General features: G+C 42.3%; 1 protein-coding gene across 2 annotated transcripts; it reads left to right on the top strand.

Moving 5' to 3' along the window:
* Nucleotides 1–2586: 2586 nt before the first annotated feature.
* Nucleotides 2587–20803, top strand: RNF34 (ring finger protein 34). 2 transcript variants are annotated; one of them, XM_036874796.1, is made up of 7 exons: nucleotides 2587–2698; nucleotides 14184–14402; nucleotides 15421–15552; nucleotides 15778–15828; nucleotides 17267–17365; nucleotides 17626–17827; nucleotides 19858–20803. In XM_036874796.1, exons 1-7 carry the CDS (start codon nucleotides 2693–2695, stop codon nucleotides 20046–20048), a joined length of 900 nt encoding a protein of 299 aa, XP_036730691.1. In that variant the 5' UTR covers nucleotides 2587–2692; the 3' UTR covers nucleotides 20049–20803. The 2 variants fall into 2 exon arrangements, with proteins under 2 accessions (XP_036730691.1, XP_036730690.1); XM_036874795.1 differs by having other exon boundaries at nucleotides 15421–15828.
* Nucleotides 20804–21681: the final 878 nt, after the last annotated feature.

Below are 21681 nucleotides of genomic sequence, written 5' to 3'. Positions count from 1 at the left end.
TTACTTCCTTATGTGAAAAATTTTTTCTCCCTTATTTTTTTCAATATTATATTCCTTCTCAGTCTTCCAGAAGGAAGAATTCACTCAAACATTTATTGGGAGCTTTGCTTTAAGTTAGGCACAGAATAAGACAAGTCTTCCTCAAGAATTGCAGTTTTAAAATGGTCTTCAATACAATCTCTCCCTACTCCTGTTTTTTTTTTTTTGTTTTTATTGCTTTTCTCTGGTCACTCTCCAGCTGCATTAACTCTTTTTTTTTTTTTGGTGCTGATTCTCAATATCTTTATTATGATTACAGCTTTATTGAGATATAATTCACATACAGTTCACTCATTTAAATTGTACAGTTCAATAGTTTTTAGTGTATTTACAGAGTTGGGCAACCATCACCACAATAAATTTTAGAACATTTTCATTGCCCCCCAAAAGAAACCCCTGGGCCCATTAGCATTTCCCCCTAACCCCCTCAACCCTAAGCAACTACTACTCTACTTTCTGTCTCTCTGGATTTGCCTCTTCTGGACATTTCATATGCATGGAATCATACAATATGTGGTCTTTGTAACTGGCTTCTTTCACTTAGCATCATGCTTTCAAGGTTCATTCACATTATAACAGATATCAGTACTTCATTCCTATTTTGGCTAAATAATTTTCCATTGTATGGATAGACCATATTTTATTTATCTATTCATCAAATAATGGACACTTGGGTTGTTTCCACTTTTTGACTATTGTGATTATGCCACTATGAATGTTTATGTATAAGGCTTTTTGGTGGACATACGTCTTCATTCCTCTTAGGTTTTTACACCTAGGAGTAGAATTGTGGGGTCATATGGTAATTCTATGTTTAATATTTTGAGGAACTGCCGGACTGCTTTCCAAAGCAGATCCACCATTTTAGCGTTCCACCAGCAATGTAATTAAGGTTCCAATTTCTCCACATCCTTAACAGCATTTATTATTATTATTATTTTTAGCCATCCTAGTGGGTGTGGTGGTATCTCATGGTTTTAATTTGCATTTCCCTGATGGCTAATGATGTTGAGCATCTTTTCATGTGCTTAATCGTTAACTCTTCAGGTAGACCTGCCAGCTTCCTTTCTAATGAGGGAGAAACATGACTTTGTACCACCACCAAGTTTTTATTGAGTTTCTTTGTGCCTGGATCATTAGAAGGATTAGTACTTTTTCTTCCGTTGAGGCTCAGCTGCTGCTCCCACATGGTGAATGAAAGGCTTTCTTTGCATTTTTCCAAAGAAGAAAATCCAGGACTGTAGATGTTATATTATCTGAGCAATGCTTGAAGCAAGAAAAATAAGTAAGCTAAAAAACAAGTATTGGGCTTCCCTGGTGGCGCAGTGGGTAAGAATCTTCCTGCCAGTGCAGGGGACACAGGTTCGAGCCCTGGTCCAGGAAGATCCCACATGCTCTGGAGCAACTAAGCCAGCACACTGCAACTACCAAGCCCGCGTGCTGCAACTACTGAAGGCCGCGCGCCTAGAGCCCGTGCTCCAAAACAAGAGAAGCCACCGCAATGAGAAGCCCACGCACCGCAAGGAAGCACACCGCAACTAGAGAAAGCCTGCGTGCAGCAACAAAGACCCAACGCAGCAGAAAAAATTAAAAAATAAAAATAAAAAAACCCCAAGTATTATTGCAGCCTAAGGAAGTGGGGTGGCTTTGTGTTTTAAACTGACATAGTACATATAAGCAAATCTATTCAAAAGGAATACAACAGTCAGGTCCTCATGAGACGTGAATTGACATCTTCATAACTCTTTCTCTACTTAAATATTTATTTAAGTACTGGTTGAGTTAGAGAGGAGAGGAAGAAGTATCGGAAAACCAACGGAGTGTCATCAAGTCAGGCTGAAGAAATCGATACTTTAATTTACAAACTAATTTTCTCTGTCCAAATGAAGTCAACTCCAAGGGCTCACCCTAATTCTCTCACCGTGCTAGGATTTGGTTATTTTGTATGTCGCTCTAAAAGAGCAGCTGGGATTTGAGAACCGTTGGTTCCTCAAGTGTTTTCAATAAAACGTTTTTTAAAGCCGCGTCCTTGCGTGCGCAGCTGTCACTGCTTATTGGATTCTCCAGAGAGGAGACCTGAGGTCATTACCGACTGTGAGAGGCTTGAATGTCTGGGGAGGAAATCCGAGGCCCTGCTTTGACCGTTATAGCAAAAAAGTTCCAACCCACCGGCGTTTTCAAATTTACCACGCCCTTTCCCGCCTTCATCTCCAGGGTAACTTGACCACCCAGCCCTAAACCCAAATTTCTGCTGCAGGTTCCTAAGGGGACGCTGACTCCGAGCTCAGCGATCCAGCGGAGAAAACAGCCCGGAGACTCCCGCCACGCCCAGACCCGCCCATCTTTGCTTGGGGCGGAACGGATTCTTTCTCGGCCTTCCAGGCTGCGACGGAGGCCCCGCCCCATTCCCGCCACTTCATTGGCTTTGGTGACCGGCCCCCCGAGTGTCGGCTCTGGATTGGCCGACTCGGCCGCCGCTCGGCGCTCTTCCCGGGGGCGCGCGGCGGGCGTCACCACGCCCCTTACGTCTGGACGCTGGGTCGCCTCGGGAGGCTCAGTATCGCCGCCCAGAAGGAAGGAGGGCGGTTGTGCTAGGAGCTGCTATGGTGCTGAATTCTCCTGCAGAGCCGACCCAGACGTGGCGGTCGCGGCCATGAAGGTGAGGGGCCGGTGGGGCCGGGCAGTCCCTCCTCTCCTCTTCTATCCGGCCAATGCGCCCGAAGTGCCTTCCTTTCGCCTCAGCGGTTACCCTGCCGGCACCTCGGAGAGCTCCGCGGAGGGGGGGTCCCCCGCCGGCTTCTGGGGCCCTGACCCGCAGGGCGGATGTCGTGGGCTCCCGGACGTTTCCAACTCCCACAGCGCCTCCGTCAGCGAGCCCGAGGCCGGGGGAGAGGCCGGGCCCGCCCGCACTCACGCCTGGTGGGCCCCTCTCCGCGCTGGGCCCTGTCCGCGTCCTCGGGGGCCGGAGGCAGACCCCCTGGTGCTCGCCTCACCCTCCGTGCCTTTGCCCACAGCGTGCCCTCTCCCGCCCCGAGTCCTTGAACTGACCCAAATGTCGGGAGCACCACGGGACTGTCGCAGGACGGAAACTGCAGGACGAAGGGAAAAGGAGTTGTGCGGGGAGTCGTGAGGCTGGGGCCCGGCTAACTGGTTAGAAATGTCTCGGGGCGGGGATCCCACCCTGAAGGATCTGTTTGCAGGCTTAACACTGGGGCCGTGACCTAGAGCTCTTAGCAAACCCGTTGTGTCTCCATCGCCGCTAGGTACGCAGCAAGTAATTTGACAGCTTGAGTCTTCAAGGTGGGTGTGAGAGCGTGGGAGCATCGCTGAGTGAGAAGTTTAAGGAAGAGGGGGGAGGGGGGATGTTCTGGCCTACTTTGGGGAGCTGATTCTCTCAACTTGATCGCTGAGAGTTCTAAAGAGCTCTGGGTACAACAATCAATTCACGTATTGATTCAAACCAAGTGGGATGAGTCATAAGGTGATACTCTTTCAGACACAGATGATTTCATTAATCTCAGTGAAGAGGTGTGATTGGCGTGGGTAAGAAAAATAACAGAGTGAACTGCTAGCTTAAAACTCTACCTTCACAAAGCCCCAAGAAGATATTTTGTTGAGCATTTCCTATGTGTTAGCTAAGAGGGATATATCATGCGTAGAAGTAATTCAAAATACAATCCCACCCTTTAGGAGTTTGCCAACCAAAAGAGAAGAGACATTCTCAAGAAACCACATGATGAGGCAGAATTTGATGTAAGGTATCAAAAAAATACAAAACCCTCAGGAGCAAGAAAGGATTTTTTCTGGCTGTAGGAAGCAAGGAAGATTTTTGGAATAGGTAACTTCTGAACTGTGTTTAAAGTATGGGGATATTCAAAGAGCTTATTTTTTAACTTCCCAGTTCAGCTATAAAATATTTCAACTTAGAAAACCTCTTAAAATATCTAAAACTAGCTTTCTTTCCTGAAAACCATCATCCCGCTCTGTGTTAAGATCCAAAAACAAATAAGGGATCTTTATACATAATGCCTCAAAGAATGTCAGTACCTTTATTAGTAAATATTAAATTTGTGACCCGTCAAGAAACATGGTGTAGAAGGAGAGAGAGAATTAGGGGCAAGTACAGTGTTGAAATTTTTTCAGAAGTGTTTTTGAATTTAGGTGGAGGATACTGCTGAGTTGAAATTTTAGAAACAAAGTTGGATGGGATTTGAAAATATAAAAAGGTATATTTTATGAAACAAAATGCAGACCTAAATAGACATCAGTCTGAACAAGATGACAATTATGAAGATACTGCTTTTCATTTAAGTTTTTGTGAAAACTGGATTCACAAAATTTAGGATTGGGGCTATTTATTAACTTTGTTTCATATTGAAATTGTCTAATTTTGCAGTATCTATATTTCTGGGCAGGGGCATTGATTCCTGATGTCATGGAATTCTAACATGTGAATGTTCATCTAAGCAAGTATTAAAATTAAATTAAAATTAAAATTTCAGTGGAATTAAAATTAATTTAAAAGCCAAGCAATCAGATAAGTACATCTTCACACAAACCCAGGAGCAGGAGCTGATTTTAGTATATGTGTAGAATGGGTATTTTCTTTACTTTCTTCCTTTAATTTTTTTTGTCTTTTTTTGTTATTGTTTAGAAACTTGTTTTGAAATAGGTTTGTCTCAAAGATTCAAGTAACCGTTTTACCTTAGAGTAGCATCTAATTAACTTCCTATAACGGATTTTAAAAAAAATCCAAATTAGTGTCTTATGTTAATTTGATTTAATCTTCTTCCTGTTTTCCCATATTTATATTGATCTCACCCTTAATTGTACTAATCATGTTCATTCTTCCAAGCTCAAAACGAGACATCAAGAAGAAAGTAATCTGTTTAACGTAATTTGCTTTTCCTTTTTTTTTTTTTCTCTTTTCTCTGAAAGGTGGGGGAGTGATGCTAAGGGTCAAGTATACTGTTTTGTTTTTTAATTTTATTTGTTTATTTTTGGCTGCATTGGGTCTTTGTTGCTGTGCGCAGGCTTTCTCTAGTTGCGGCGAGCAGGGGCTCTTCTTCGTTGCGGCGCACGGGCTTCAGTAGTTGTGGCACATGGGCTCAGTAGTTGTGGTGCACGGGCTTAGTTGCTCCGCGGCATGTGGGATCTTCCCAGACCATGGATCGAACCGTGTCCCTTGCCTTGGCAGGCGGATTCTTAACCACTGCGCTGCCAGGGAAGCCCCAAGTACACTGTTGTTTTTTTTTTTTTTTAGTACACTGTTTTAAGAAAAGAAAACAAAACCCAAACATGAAGAAGATAACATTTATGATCTCCAGAACACGTTATTTGTAAAAATCAATCAATTTGGCCAAATGTCTTACCTAAAAATATTACATTTTTAAGATTAGCATTTGTTTTTGCATCCTGCTTAATGTCCAAATGGTATGAGAGAAAGAACTTAGGATGTAGAATTTCCTCCTTTGTGGTATATAGCCTGATATTTAGTCATTAAGATCGCAGAGTTCCTGGTGTATTATATTTCAGTTGAAGCAGCAGTTTCAGTAAGAAATCCTTTCCCTTTTTAAGGAACTGTTGCTCCAGTGGCTCTAAATAGGGTAAAGATTTTTGCTTATTATCTTAATCGTTTCTTCTGGTTTGCTTTAATTTCTGTAGGGAAGTTTAACCTAATTGAAATTTAAACTGTAAAACTTACTCTCTTATATCACTGGTACTGAGATTTGAAACATCTTTTCATATTGTTTAACACAAGGACATTGAGTTTTAGCAAACTGAAGGTTGTTCAGAGTTTAAAGACAGAGCTTGTGGTGATTGAGCTCTCTGAAGAAGCTTCCACTGGTGGAAGAACTGAATCCCTGCCTGGTCCTTGTAGCTTCTTACAGCATCCAAGAAAATTAATGTTCTTGAAATTGAAACTTCTAGGTTTATCCTTAAAATAACTGTGTAAAATACTACCGTATTTAATTTAGAGTTGAGGCAAGCAACTCTTAGGAGCTGGCATTATGATTACTGCTGTTTACCTAGTTTAATCAAAAGCAAATGATTTAGACTATGATCATTTAGTTTTTTGCTGTTTTCAAACCCATCAACTTCCCTACTCCCCCTTCTCTCTCTCTCTCTCTCTCTCTCTCTCTCTCTCTCTCTCTCTCTCTCTCTGGCTGTGATTTAATCTTCATGGAAATCACTATAGCTTTTCTTAGTCTTCATTCTAGTTTGCCTGGCTACTATTACATTTGGTGGAATCATTAAAAGGGATCACATCCTGATGTAGTTTAGAATAGGATTCAAAGTCTGTAGTAAACTTTTTGTTAATTCTGTAAGTTGAGCATTTTGGAAGTCTCCCCGCCCCAACCCCCAGATATTCTAAAAAGCACATTAGATCTCACACAGACACACACACGCACAATCAAAGACAGCTGAACCTTGAGCCATTTGAAAACTGGCACTCTGCCAAAAAGAAGGCTGGGCTACTGCTTTTGCAAAGAAAGAACACATTCCCTCTTGCTTTTGTTGACTGAAATGATGATTCAGAATGGGCCTCTATTGTGTGAATCTGACCGAGGAACCCAAGAGAGTGCTTAAAAAATTGGTGGTCTGCTATTGTGGAAATAAGTGTCACAGCACTGGAAACTGTCAGTCCCACTCTCCTGCAAAGTGTTTACATTTGTGGGTCACAGCCCCCTCCCCTCCTCTATACTCCTACAGAGGGGAGGGAATTTCTAATTCATTCTTTAGGAAGGAACAATACAGAAGGAACACGTTCAGCCTTTCTGCTACTAGAGAATGAAGAGGAACTTTTATGTTGGTGATTTTAGCAAAGGAGCTGAACATGCTTGCCTCAGTACTTTCCTGGGACCTTCTCAGATCTATCTTCCTGTGGGTAGGGAAGGGACTCTGGTCAACTAGATGGTAAGCTGCTGTTGGTCAGCAGTGCTGGTGGCTGGTTGGCATGTTATCAAGACCAGTTGGCTGCAGAGCTAAAGGCATGTTCTCCAATTGATGTTACCAGTAAAAAAGCAAATATTTAGATTTCTGTTTGTCTTATTTCTTTACTCAGTTTTAAAATGGGAGTGAGAAAAAAAGGTAGTGTTATTGGCTCCCTAAAATCTTGGTGCACTGTCTTTGAAAAAAACATGAAGAGTGGCATTGGATACCAGAATAACATGAAGAGATCTAGGTGTCTGGGGCAGTCCAAACAGGAGGCTTTAGAATTTAATTTCTTACTGTGGGCCATATAAGTTTTTAATATGAGATCTGGTTCTTAATTGATGCCAGGCAGGCCATGGTTCCATGGCTAATCTACTTAGGAACAATTTTAGTCTGAGAGGGTGTGTAGGAAAGGGATTAGGTTTATCAAGAAAAAGTCATTTATTTTCAGTAGCCATTGATGGCTAGAAAGTCAACTACAAACACAGCTAAGTTCTCTGAACTAGGAGTTTTGTATCAGACATAAGTAGATGGTTGCCTTATTTGGTTATTCTCTATGTTGTTTTTGAACTATATTCATGGTCAAGAGAGGAAATGTAGCCATCTTTACATCCTTCTCACCTCTTGGATTCATGTGGTTTAGTCTGTAGAGTCCTGCTGTCAACCATGGTCCCAAGTAGGGTTTAGAATTGTTAGTCACATAAGCCCAGGTCATAGCAGAGATCCAGACTTTGGCTTTATTCGTGGAAGGGTAGTAGATTTTTTTTTTTTACAAAGCAAGCAACTGAAAGATGGATGGAGACCTTTATATAAGTAATACACCTCTTTCAAAGTGAGGCATAGCAACAACTCAGTGAATTTACTGCAAATCCAAAAACCAAAGGGCTGTGGTTTGTGTACTGTCTGCCTAGGAATTGGATTCACTCAGAAAATTTAGGAGGAAATGGAGTAGTTTGGAAAATATGCTTCAATCTTACTATCAAAATATGAGCAGAGTGTGAATAAAAAAATAACGGAATGCAGGCTGATTAAACTGGTGGAAGATCTTAGAGGATAGGGACTACGGAAGTAGAGAGAACATGAACTTGGGTCTCTAAAGCTTTTAAGGGGAGGGTGCAAAAAGGGGAAGCTTTTTGGTTATGACCCTACCAGGTACGGTAACTGGGCTCTAAGGAAATATAACAAAGACAGAGAGTCAAGAGCTCAGAGAATAAATTCATGTTCTCCTCCCCGCCCCTTTCCCAAGAGCACACATTCAATAAACTGTTGGGAAAACGCTCTCTTAAATTGTTCCCTAATTGCTTTTGTAGATTGTCACTTGAAAAATGGGACTGTTATATCAAGTATTAACAGAAATTTGGATAGATTTGAGAGGAGAAAGGTCAGTATAGGACACTTCAAGCATTATTAGGTGAAGGGCAAGGTAGTAGTCCTTAGATAGGGATCCCTGTGCCCTGAGGGACACGCAGAAGAAATTCAGGCAATTGGGACTTTAAGGGAAAGTGCAAGAAGATGAAACATACTAACGGGAGGCAGGGAGATGGACCCTAAGTTTGGAATATTCATCTTCTGGGTGGATTCTTCAACTTGGAGGTGAAGAAGGACAAAAATAGTTTGCCAAATGGCTTTTTGACAGACCCAGAAATCACTGTCTTTCTCCCAGTATTGGAGAGTTCACCCAAGCAAATATGTAGAGGAATAAGTTAGGAAGTAAGAAATCTGAGCCAAAAAGCAAAGAGCAAATAAAATGAAGGAGGGCACCAAATTTCAGCTTAACTTGCAGGCTAATATGTGGTAAAAGAAAGGAACTGATTGGGGACTTCCCTGGCGGTCTAGTGGTTAAGACTCCGAGCTTCCACTGCAGGAAGGTTCGATTCCTGGTTGGGGAACTAAAACATGCGCGTGTGGTGCGGCCAAAAACATTAAAAAAAAAAAAAAAAGTTTTTTTAAAAAAAGGAAAGGAACTGATTTAAGAATCAGATTAAATTGTTAAAAACTCAGCTGAGGCTTTCTGAGCTAATCCTTTCTGAAAGGATTAGGGGAAACCAGAGTGGGAAAGGAAACACTAGAGGCAAATCCCACTACTTGGGGATGGGGGTGTGAAGGGGCGGTACGTACACAGGTAGTGAGGAGCACGTGCGGAGATGTAGGTCCTAGAACTCTAGAGGCACAGGCTTCAGAAGTAACCACAGCCCCTTCCATTAGGGAATCTGAGTGATTCTCCAGCTGAAATGATGTAGGCAGAAAGGAGAAATCCCCTAGACCGAGCAGGTGTTAACCTTTTAACCTTGACTGTACATTCACATCACATGGGGAATTATAAAAAATTCTGAGGCCCAGGTTGTACCCCAGACCTGTTAAATCAGAATCTTGGGGCTGGGACCCAGGCACCAGTATCTTTTAAGGCTCTCCTGGTGAGTCCAACCACTGTCTTTCTTTTTTTTTTTTTTTTTTTTTTTCCGTTTGCGTTGGGTCTCCGTTGCTGCGCGTGGGCTTTCTCTGGTTGTGGAGAGCAGGGACTACTCTTCATTGAGGTGCGCAGGCTTCTCACTGTGGTGGCTTCTCTTGTTGCAGAGCACGGGCTCTAGGTGCACGGGCTTCAGTAGTTGTGGCTCGCGGGCTCTAGAGCACAGGCGCCATAGTTGTGGCGCACAGGCTTAGTTGCTCCACGGCATGTGAGATCTTCCCGGACCAGGGCTCGAACCCATGTCCCCTGCATTGGCAGGCAGATTCTTTTTTTCTTTTTATTTTATATATTTATTTATTTTTGGCTGCGTTGGGTCTTCGTTGCTGTGCGCGGGCTTTCTCTAGTTGCGGCGAGCGGGGGCTACTCTGTTGCGGCGCGTGGGCTTCTCATTGCCGTGGCTTCTCTTGTTGCGGAGCATGGGCTCTAGGCGCACGGGCTTCAGTAGTTGTGGCGCACGGGCTCTAGAGCGCAGGCTCAGTAGTTGTGGCGCAGAGGCTTAGTTGCTCCGTGGCATGTGGGATCTTCCCGGACCAGGGCTTGAACCTGTGTCCCCTGCATTGGCAGGCGGATTCTTAACCATTGCGCCACCAGGAAAGTCCAACCACTGTCCTAAGGGCAGTTTCACAGGCCTAGGCGGCTCCTTAGCAAGAGGCAGTGACAGCAGCCGCTGTGGTGCAGGACTAAAAATACATGCTCCGAAGTTGGGGAGGTCGAATCACTAAAGAGATCACCTTCATTTCAGCACTGGGGTGCCAGAAAACACAGTCTTAATAGGGGAATGGAAATTAAGTTTTTAAAATATGCTGGATGGGAAAGAAAGGTACATCGAATAAAACTGGTGACTGGGGCTTCCACTTTGAAATTTCTGAACTCTTTCAAGAAAGGCTGGAGTGTTGCAAATGCTACTGTCAGAGGGTAACAGTATACACAGGTGGATTTACCCTTCAGTATGATGCTAGGAATATTCTCTTATTGGGAGATTATTCTCTTATTGGGAGATTTTGTCCAAAATTAAATTTACAGGACTAATGAGGCTGAAACAGATTTTTCAGTGTTTCTTTTTTCCCTCTGTTATGGTCTCTGGCTGATTTGTACCAAATATTAGGTTATACAACATGTTTTTGCCTGGGACAACACTTTGGGAGTTGACTTGGGCTTTGTTTTTAAATTTTTATTTTATAATGAAATGGCTGAAAGAAGATGGAAGCATTCTTTTCATTATTTTCCCTTCTGGGGAATGAAGAGGAAATTCCCTCCCCTTTATAGAAACATGAGGAATTGGATGAAATAGTTAACCCTCCAATATTGATGTCTACAAAGAGATTCACTTGTTTTCCCAAAACAAATCCTTCTATTCCCTTCACCAGAGCTGTGTATATTTTCAGCCTAGAATTTTAATGATCATACTCATTAACATGGTTTGAAAATTTGTATCCTTCCTTAACTCTCATTGTAAAACTGATTTCTGAGAGAAAGAACAAAATGTGTAACAGTGCTGCTTTTGAAAGGGAGTATCATTTGAGATTTTTGGCCTGCTAGGTTAGAATATTTTTTACCTTTATTACTCTTTATCTACAAGACACAATTTGAACTTAAAATTTAAGTTCAAAAACGAACAAAAAATTTAATTATGTTGCCTTTAAAGAGGTAACATAAAGAAACCTTTTACACAGTTATTTTACTTATTAGTCATAATTATGGAACTAGATGCTGTGGAGGAAAGAAGTTCGGTCCACAAGGAACTTTCACTGAAGTTGAGGAGACAACATCACCCAGGCATCAAAAGGAGGATAAAAGCTAAAAGCAATTTAATTGTTCAGTAGCTAGGTCAGCAGGAAGCTGAAGCTTCTCAAAAACTATACTTCTTTAAACTCCTGGAATGAAAAAAGTTTCTCCTGGTGGTACTTTCTGTAGTTGAGGTATTCCCAAAAAAATATTATGCTCAAATTGAATTTTTAAAAACATTCTCAGTTGTTTTAAGAACTCACTGTTTAAAGCACTGCGGATGATTAATTTTTTTAAAAAATGGCACTGCGGATGAATCCTTTGCTAACAGAACACTCACTTTAAATGAACTATTAGTAAATCTGGATTTTAAAAAATAAATTTATTTTATTTATTTTGTTTTTGGCTGCGTTGGGTCTTCATTGCTGCGCGCGGGCTTTCTCTGGTTGCGGTGAGCGGGGGCTACTTTTCATTGTGGTGCGCGGGCTTCTCATTGCGGTGGCTTCTCTTGTTGCGGAGCCGGACTCTAGGCACCTGGGCTTCAGTAGTTGTGGCTCGCGGGCTCTAGAGCACAGGCTCAGTAGTTGTGGCGCACGGGCTTAGTTGCTCCATAGCATGTGGGACTTTCCCGGACCAGGGCTTGAATTCGTGTCCCCTGCATTGGCAGGCAGATTCTTAACCACTGCGCCACCAGGGAAGCCCCTAAATCTGGATTTTTATGCCTTTATGTTTAAACAAACCATGGCTTAGACCCTGAGGTATATATTTATTTAAAGGTATAAACTATTAATAATAACTTAACCTGACTTTTAAAGACATCACTATTTCTTGAGAATTACAGGGTTTGAAGCCATGTAATACTTAAGTCAGTGACTCTGATGCTTAAGAATGTTTGAACCTATATTGTGGTTTCATATTACTTTACCTTCTCCTTTCCCTACATTTAATATAGCATATTACTTCTGGGTAGTAGCAAGAATGGCCTGATCCTTCTATACCATTCCAAATAGACTTTTTTTTTTTTTGGCCGCGCCAGGCGGCCTGTGGGATCTTAGTTCCCCGACCGGGGATCAAACCTGCACCCCCTGCGGTGGAAGCATGGAGTTTTAACCGTTGGACTGCCAGGGAAGTCCCTCCAAATAGCCTTTTTTTTTCTTTTTTAAAGAACTTGAGCTTTATGTATTTTTTTTTTAATAAATTAATTTATTTTTGGCTGCGTTGGGTCTTCGTTGCTGCGCGCGGGCTTTCACTAGTTGTGGCGAGCGGGGGCTACTCTTCGTGGTGGGGCGCAGGCTTCTCATTGCGGTGGCTTCTCTTGTTGTGGAGCACGGGCTCTAGGCACGCGGGCTTCAGTAGTTGTGGCTCGCAGGCTCAGTAGCTGTGGCTTGCGGGCCCTAGAGCACAGGCTCAGTAGTTGTGGCACATGGGCTTAGTTGCTCCGCGGAATGTGGGATCTTCCTGAACCACGGCTCGAACCCGTGTCCCCTGCATTGGCAGGAGGATTCTTAGCCACTGCGCCACCAGGGAAGTCCCATTATTATTATTTTTTGATGTGGACCATCTCCAAAGTCTTTACTGAATTTGCTACAACATTGCTCCTGCTTCATGCCTTGGTCCCTTGGCCAAAAGGCATGTGGGATCCCAGCTCCCCAGCCAGGAATCGAACCCGCACCCCCCGCACTGGAAGGCAAAGTCTCAACCACTGGACCGCCAGGGAAGTCCCTCCAAATAGCCTTTTAAGGTTGTTTAAAAAAAAATTTTTTTTTAAGAGCTCATTGGACAAGCAGTAAATGTTTGACAGAATTAGATAATAAAATAAATGGAACAGTGCCTTTGTTATGCCCTTTTAACTAATAGGACCTCACCTACCTGGACTTCCATTACTTATCACATTATCTAGAGTCTAGAATATGCTTAAGAATTAGGACAAGGGGCAAAAGCTCATTGGTTCCAAACAGTGTAGCTTTATATTTTAAGCATGGGAAAATGCCTTGACCCCTCACTGAAAATGTATTTTTATATACGCTTCTAACAAGCTTGGTTATCAGGTTTATGAATGCAGTAAAAAAGGAGAGGCAGGTTGCTAGAGGTAGATATAGTGATAGCAGTGGTGATTCACAGAAAGGGAAGAGATGAGAGAAAAAAACATAAAAGGCAGTATATTAGTTTCAAGCCACTTAGTGGAGTGGCAAATAGCCCTTACACCTCAAAATGTCATTATGATTATCAAGTCATCAAAAATTGTGTTCAGTATTCTCAGTTTGCTTTTTTAAAATATTTTCCTTAATGCTAAATTAATATATTCCTTATAAAGATTTGGAAAGCAGGGGAAAACTCCAGAAAACAAATTATACGAGATATACATGAAAACCTAGAGAGCACTTCAGTTGGCATTTTGATGTTTTCCCAGTCATTTTTAAAAAATCAAAAAAGTTTTCACATGCCATAGTTTATTATGCCCAGATACAAATGAGAGGACAGAAGTTTAATGAAATTAAGTAATTTGAATTTATATTCTTTCTGCTAAATGATAGCTAGGAAAATCTGCCTCAGCCTATAGAACGGTGCTGTAGTCACCAGTCTAAGGTTGCCAGATAGAATACAAGACACTCAGTTAAATTTGAATTTCAGATAAACAATGAACAGCTTTTTTTGGTGTAAGCATATCCCAAATATTGCACAACACTTACTTCTATCTAGTCATTTTTCTTCTGTGTGCACGCACGTGTATCTCTAAGCGTATGTGTGTTTTTTGTTGTTTTTTTACGAAATTGGGTTCATATTGTATCTTCTCCTTTTGTTAACAATATATCATGAGTATCACCAAAGCCAAATATTCTTTGTAAATACCAGAAAATTATCCACTTCCAAATAGCTTAAAATTTTGATGCTTAAAAGAATAATCTCGAAATTATTTAGGGCTAACGTGCCTCTCCAGAATGGCATTCCCCGAGAATCCCAGAGAGCCCAGGTTCCAATCAGCTTTAAACTGGTGCCTATTTTTGTTCCTTTTCAGGCGGGTGCCACGTCTATGTGGGCTTCGTGCTGTGGGCTGCTGAATGAAGTCATGGGGACTGGAGCTGTCAGGGGCCAGCAGTCAGGATTTGCAGGAGGCACTGGTCCATTCAGATTTACACCGAACTCTGATTTTTCCACTTACCCACCAGCACCTACAGAAGGGCCTAATATAGTTTGCAAAGCCTGTGGACTTTCATTTTCAGTCTTTAGAAAGAAGGTGAGTTGGATGAAATGTTACATACAAAAAAACACATGTATCAGAATTCTTGATTGTATGTTATTTTGAGTACTAATGAATATTCATTTCTTCTTATACAAATATCAGAAAGTTAGTCCTAATAACCATTTCCCATTTAGAAAAGTACTGAGTTGCAGAGACTGTATCACTGCTCAGGTTTTCTGACTAGACATTGTCACTTCTCATGTTGCTCAGCCATCCTTTCTCCTGGACTCTGACCTGTTCGTACACTTTGATTCTTATGTTCTGAAGCAAGAGATTTAATTAGTCTGCAGTTTTGTTCAGAGAAGATTTACTATAACTTTGATCTCAAGTTTCAAAAAATGTATCCCCACCCACATTAACTCAAGTGAAGAAATGAGTATATTAACATTAGCTACTGTTTAAAGATTCAACATGCAAAATAACGGCTAAAACCGTTATTTTCTTTAGGACAGAAAGTTGTTCTTTCTGAGAACCATCATATTGCTGGGCCATCTCCCAGGCTTGTCAATTCAGTCCTTTGAAATACTTAACAAACAAGGTGTTAGCTTGTGGGAACAATGCCCGTGTCCCCTGCACTGGCAGGCGGATTCTTAACCACTGCGCCACCAGGGAAGCCCGCAGTCCCCCTTCTCTTTAAATGGGGAAATTTTCACATAGGCAAAGGGCAGGAAGAGAGTTTGTGGTTGTGCTTTCTGCTCTGTGTGGTTCAAGTCAGCTCTGTTTTGCTGATTACGTTTGCCCAAAGGGGTGGAAAGGTTTTAATTCATTAACACTAGAGTATGTTTTTCTTAAAGGTCTGTATTTGAACTTCTGTGAATCCAAACTGCCTCAGCAGTGACTGTTTTGATTTTCACCGCTTTTAGAACACGAAAATGCCCATGGGTCTGGTGCCATGGGGGACTTCATAAGAACTAAAATTTAATTTTAATAGAAGGCAAAAGGAAAACTAGTGCCTTCACAATGGCTTATATCTGGCTCTCATTAAATGCTTCTTTCCTATCTGTTTCTTCAGCATGTGTGTTGTGACTGCAAGAAAGATTTTTGCTCCGTTTGTTCGATCTTACAAGAAAATCTCCGTAGATGTTCCACTTGTCACTTATTACAAGAGACAGCCTTTCAGCGCCCTCAGTTAATGCGACTGAAAGTGAAGGATCTACGGCAGTATCTCATTCTTAGAAACATACCGATCGATACCTGTCGAGAGAAAGAAGACTTGGTAGATCTGGTACTGTGTCACCGTGGGCTGGGCTCTGAGGACAACCTGGACACGAGCAGTCTGAATTCCTCAAGGTCCCAGACTTCTAGCTTTTTTACACATTCATTTTTTTCCAACTATACAGCCCCATCTGCTACCGTGTCTTCCTTTCAGGGAGAGCTTATGGGTGGAGACCGGACCTTAGGATCTGGAGTACTGGCACAGGTACGAGGGTGTAATTACCCTGAGGGCCTGGCATGTTGTCTGCTTTCGGCCAATATGGAGGGGGCTTTAGGGCTGAAGACTCCTTGCTGAGCCGGGGTTCCACGTGCTGCTGAACTCTGCACTTGCAGGCTCTCCTGATGTGAGGCTCCAAGCTCAGATGCTGCCTGAAGGGCCCAAAAAGAGCTCATCAGTCTCTTGACCTTAGTTACCTCAGTTTCCCTATCTTATATAGTTAAATACTAGCTGTCGAAATAATGACTGTCAAATGTAGCATATAAACGTTTGCAGGACTATTTGTGTGTCAGTGACCATGGAAACTATAAGTTAACCTAATGCCCAGTTGCCTTGCTACCGTAAAATTGTTCTAATTTAGATATTGGGAAACAGCCATCTGAATTAGTGACAGGATATGGTTATTTACTCATTGCAAAGAAACGCCAGTGCAGAATGTTGTCCCAGTGAGGTCCTTGGGCATACTAATTGAATAACATGCCAAGTCTTGTAATTAATACTCAATTTGTATATATGAATGATTCTAAAATGCTGAAAGAATTGTTTTGAACATTTATTTCCACATTTAATTTTCTCCTCTGAGGAAAGAGGTTAGAAGCAGAGGGAAATGTGGTCTAGTTGCTTTCTAAATAGTCATCAATTAGATAAGCCCAAGCTAGAAGTTTTATTATTTTCCCAAATGGCAGCTGGCATAATTATGATGCAAAGATAAGACACATCTGACTTCTGTGTCACTTTTGGGTATATGACACCACTTGGGAGATGTGGGTCTTTGGATGATACAGTATGGTGTTTGTGAACTGGTGGGGTGGAATACTTGAAATTGGGCATTGTCCTAGGCTTTCTGTTCTCCTTAAAGAAAAGAGTATCTGATGGTTGAGGAATTTCTGAAAACTAGAAATAGCATCAACCATCAGTGAATTAGTCTAGAAAGCATCGTTTGGAATTAGAATGTCTAAGCATGAGGTAGTAGGATTGAGATCTTTGAAATCGATACCCTTGACACTAGGGCTGATCTTAGAGCTTTAGTTTCTACCTGCATCTTAGAGGCTCCAGTTAAACCAGCCAGCTGCAGGTCCTTTGCTAAGGACACAGTGCAATTCCATACACTTTTGGCTTTGACATTCTGTGATGGGACCTTCTTAACTTCTGGGGAGTTAATACTATGGTTAGATTTTACAAATTCACACACACAAAGGAATTTGACTTTTGAGATAACTAGGGAAGGTAAATTGTTTATGGAATCATGTGGTGCCCAACTCCTTGGGAGGGGCAGCAGCACTCAGGATCCTAGGAAGGTGTGGAGTATGCCAGGCATTAGGGTCATTCTTGGGGAGGATCTATTGGAAGGGTTTTCTCCAGTGATAAATATGGGTTGGTGCCATTAGGAAAATGATTCCTGACCTAATACGCATTATGTGTGCAGGTGCGAAGTGAAATAGCTTCAGCAAACACAGAAGATGATGAAGAAGATGATGATGACGACGACGACGATGACGAGGATGAAGAAAACTTGGAGGAGCGGGTGAGACTGCCTATAAAATTTGGTTTCCCTGACACGTCACCTTGGTAGGCAGGGAAGATGCCCATGTGGACTGTCGCTAGATTAGCACAGGATGTTTCTTCTGGTTTGAATGCAGCACAATATATAAAACACTTCAAGAACCGGTGAGAAGTCTGGGGAGAATATCCAGGGCCAGTGATGACCGTAGGGTGAAGGCAGCATGCTATTTTCCTTGCTGGATTTGCAGGAACAGAGGTAATGGACACACTCTGTGATTTCAGACATCTGGCCTCGCTAAGAAGAGAGTGAGAGCTTCTCTGTCTGACCTGTCAAGCCTTGAAGACGTGGAAGGGATGAGTGTGCGCCAGCTCAAGGAAATCCTGGCTCGGAATTTTGTCAACTATTCTGGCTGTTGTGAAAAATGGGAGCTAGTAGAGAAAGTAAACCGGTTATACAAAGAGAATGAAGAAAATCAAAAGTCATGTAGGTTTATTTTTCCTTTGTTTCCCTGTAGTAGCTTTCTTTAGGCCTTTAAAAACTGGCCTGTTTCTGTCAGTTAAGTCCACTTTATTTTTGAGAAACCTATGTATCCTTTTATTGAGTGTGAATTAGTTATATAAACCTGCTTATAGATCTGTTAAGCAGTAAGTTCATTATGTGATGTTGGCTTTGAGATCACCATTGCCAATGAGTTAGATAATCTTTTGTTCAGTCTGGTTTTTCTGGTCATAATTTGTTAGAACTCTAATGAAACTCCTTGTATCTAAAAAAGGCTTGTTTTCTCACTAACCTGTCTGGCAGGCCAGTACTCAGGATTTAAAAGCTACCATTGAGATAATCAAACAGTGGGGGGGAAAAAATTCCCTAGAGCCAAGACGTTAAGTAGTTCTTAACATCAAGTATCAGTAGGTTTCTTTGTTAAGTCACAAAAAGCTAAGGTTAAGAACTTCGGAACTATTTATTGATGGAGCATGGAGCAGAAATCCTCAGCTGGTAACAGGGCCAAGCCACAGAGCATTTATAGGCAAGAAAAAAGAATTCAGTGGTGTTCAGACTGACAAATATTATGTTCTTATCTAGAAAACAGTCCTCCCATCATTAACGTGTATCATCTTGAGTTTTTTTCTTTAAAACCTGGTTATAATACAGCATTTGTTGATAAACAGGTTTATGCCCAGAATATGCAGATAGTATTTTGGCACACCTATTTCTTTTCCTTCTTTTTTTAAAAAATATATTTATTTTTGGCTACGTTGGGTCTTTGTTGCTGTGCACGGGCTTTCACTAGTTGTGGAGAGCGGGGGCTACTCTTCGTTGCGGTGCGCGGGCTTCTCACTGTGGTGGCTTCTCTTGTTGTGGAGCACGGGCTCTAGGTACGTGGGCTTCAGTAGTTGTGGCTCACGGGCTCTAGAGCACAGGCTCAGTAGTTGTGGCACACGGGCTTAGTTGCTCCGAGGCATATGGGATCCTCCTGGACCAGGGCTCAAACCCGTGTCCCCTGCATTGGCAGGCGGATTCTTAACCACTGTGCCACCAAGGAAGTCCCACACCTACTTCAAAGATGATGCAACAGTAGCAGATACAGGCATCTTAATCATTGGAGCCTACAGAGGCTCATCTGTTATCTTACTCATGGATCCTTTCTCCCCACTTTCCAGTAATGGTATGGGCCATGAACTAGGACCCCAGATGACAAGATTCTCTTGACACGACAGTGTTTATTTCCTTAAATCCAGGGACTATTGGCTTTTCAAGCTTGAATTCCTGTTTGGTTCTTTCTAACCTTCTTCATGATTCCCATTAATCCCTTCTGTGACCTGTAGAAAGGGAAGCCTCACTGTCCATAGCTCTATGGCCAAATCTCAGGCTGCAATGAACTTTTTAAACTCATTCTGAACCTTTCTTATTCAGAACCAGAACGTCCCATGCCTTTTGAGTTAGACAAACTCCCAACAGTACCATCGTAGCCAGAAACACAGATGAATTTTGAGATGATTCCAAGGCTCAGGGGGTGCCGTCCGTCAACTACAGGCTACTTGATGTATGACTCTATAACTTTCCCGTCGGTGTAGAAATAAAGCTCCTCCTCCTACTAAGATGAGGCTCTGGAGCCTGTGACTTTCCCAAGGCCACACAGTTGGGCTGGAAATTCGAATCGTGTTCTGACTCTGAGGCCCATGTGTAGGACAGCCTAGGGCTTCTTCATTTTTATTTATAGAAGCAAGCTATCACAAAAACCTTGTATTATATACAGATGTAAAATAGAATTAAATAGGGGCGGGGGCGGGAAAAAAAACGAATTAAATAGCTAACATGTGTTAGGCACTTCATCCCTGGTCCTGAGATAAGTATTTCTCATTTATTCTTCACAAAACCCTACGAGGTGTAATTATTGCCATTTCTAGTGGAAGGAATCGATGTGCCGAGAAGTGGGGACTATTTCTCTTACAGTGGGGTCACTCTGGGTCACTCAGAGGCTGTGCCCGCAGCCCCAGCTCTCTGATCCCTTTCAGATGGCGAGCGGCTGCAGCTGCAGGACGAGGAGGACGACAGCCTGTGCCGGATCTGCATGGACGCCATCATCGACTGCGTCCTGCTCGAGTGCGGGCACATGGTCACCTGCACCAAGTGCGGCAAGCGCATGAGCGAGTGTCCCATCTGCCGGCAGTACGTGGTGCGCGCTGTGCACGTGTTCAAGTCCTGAAGCCGAGGACCCCCCAAGCTTGATCCCAGACGTTTCAGTGCACAGAAGGGACTGGAAACTTCCTGTTCAAAATTTGAAGCTATTTTTTAAAATTATTTTCACAACTAACTGGGGACGGGAAAGATTCATCCTAAGTTGCAGCAACACTGGTCCATGCCGTATGCCTGTCAGCTGGAGGACTGGCTCAGTTTCCCAGTTTCTGCTGGGCTTCTTCACACATCTCTGATTACTAATCGCTGAAGTCAGACTGCTTATGGCATCAGCTACTGTTCTCTTTGGAGGACATTTATCCTGGTCTCTTATTTCTCCTTCATCCTATTTTTAACTTTAACTACTCAGATGTTTGAAACTTCTGCTCTCTTTGGATGAGGTCACTGTCTGCAAATGGCCGATATGGTACACGCCGAACAGGGGCACCTCTGAATGTTCATTTTATTAGTCATGTATATTTTAAATGCTACTATTTGATGAATGTAATTTTCCATTGTTGCTATTTCTGCGTTTAAATGTAATTGGGAACAACTGACATTCTATAGTCAACTGCCAGGGCCTGAGACTAAACATGTCCATTTTTGTTCAGGTACAGCTTTTTATAGCAAGGGCTGCATCTAGCTTCCTTCATTAGAGAAGTGTGTGTGTTAAATTCTTTATTAACGTGTAATCAGTTTACACTGTTTTATATAGTGAAAGTGTATTTTCAGTGCTACCCACTAGCTAGTTTGAACTTTAGGAATAAAATTAGGTTTTAAAAAATGCTTTTGTTTACATTTGTCCTGGTCAGTTCCTAATTTACTTCGGTACAGCATGAATGGGTGTCCAGGCCTGGTCTAGCACATTCTTCATGAGAGAAAGGAGCACCTTCAAAGATGTTGTACCTGTCTACCTTGGCTGCTAATTTACCAGTAAATTTAACTACATGTTTGCCACATACTGTGACCAGGTATTGTGCCAGATGCTTTATGGTTACCTCCAGCATTCTGAAATAGATATTGCCTCACGTCACAGATGGGGAACTCGATATCTGAGAAGTTAAAGAACTTGTCGAAAATCTCACAGTTAAAAAGTCACCATAGGGAATTCCCTGGCGGTCCAGTGGTTAGGACTCTACGCTCTCACTGCTGAGGGCACTGGTTCAATCCCTGGTCAGGGAACTAAGATCCCATAAGCCGTGTGGTGCAGCCAAAAAAAAAAAAAAGTCACCACATCAGAATTTGAACCTAGCTCTGATGACAGTGTTTTTTTCTTAACTCTTCTAATACCACAACTGAGAAACCTGAGACATTAGCTTATGCTAAAAGGTTCTTGGGACATTAATGATCTGAAATCTCTTTTCTTTTAGGTCCAGCTCTAATCAGGGTGGTTTTTTGGTTTAGTTGAGACCAACTGTGGATTCATTCCCACGCCTTGTGGGCAGGTATGTTTTTAGGAAACTACGTAACTTCTTGGCTGAGTCCTGTAGGTTTTTTATCTTTTGACTCTGCAGTGGATAACACATGCCTTCAGGTGCTCAGGGTCCAGAAGTCAATCAACATGACCTGAAAATTACAGCAAAGGAGGTAAATAGTCTTGCCCCGCTGTGCTTAAGGCAGAAAGTTTGGCTAGCTGTGAAAAAAAAGTTGCCTTTCTACATTGT

Source organism: Balaenoptera musculus, chromosome 14 (genome assembly GCF_009873245.2).
Source record: "Balaenoptera musculus isolate JJ_BM4_2016_0621 chromosome 14, mBalMus1.pri.v3, whole genome shotgun sequence".
Classification (NCBI taxonomy): Eukaryota; Metazoa; Chordata; class Mammalia; order Artiodactyla; family Balaenopteridae; genus Balaenoptera; species Balaenoptera musculus.
Note: the sequence above shows the minus strand (reverse complement) of the source record. Positions and strands in the feature narration are given on the sequence as shown.

Bases quoted from the DNA above. Each gene is read 5' to 3' on its own strand.
- RNF34 (XM_036874795.1), top strand. The intron at 14,403-15,420 runs GTGAGTTGGATG...CTGTTTCTTCAG, and splicing joins TTTCAGTCTTTAGAAAGAAG to CATGTGTGTTGTGACTGCAA. The intron at 17,828-19,857 runs GTAGGTTTATTT...GATCCCTTTCAG, and splicing joins TGAAGAAAATCAAAAGTCAT to ATGGCGAGCGGCTGCAGCTG.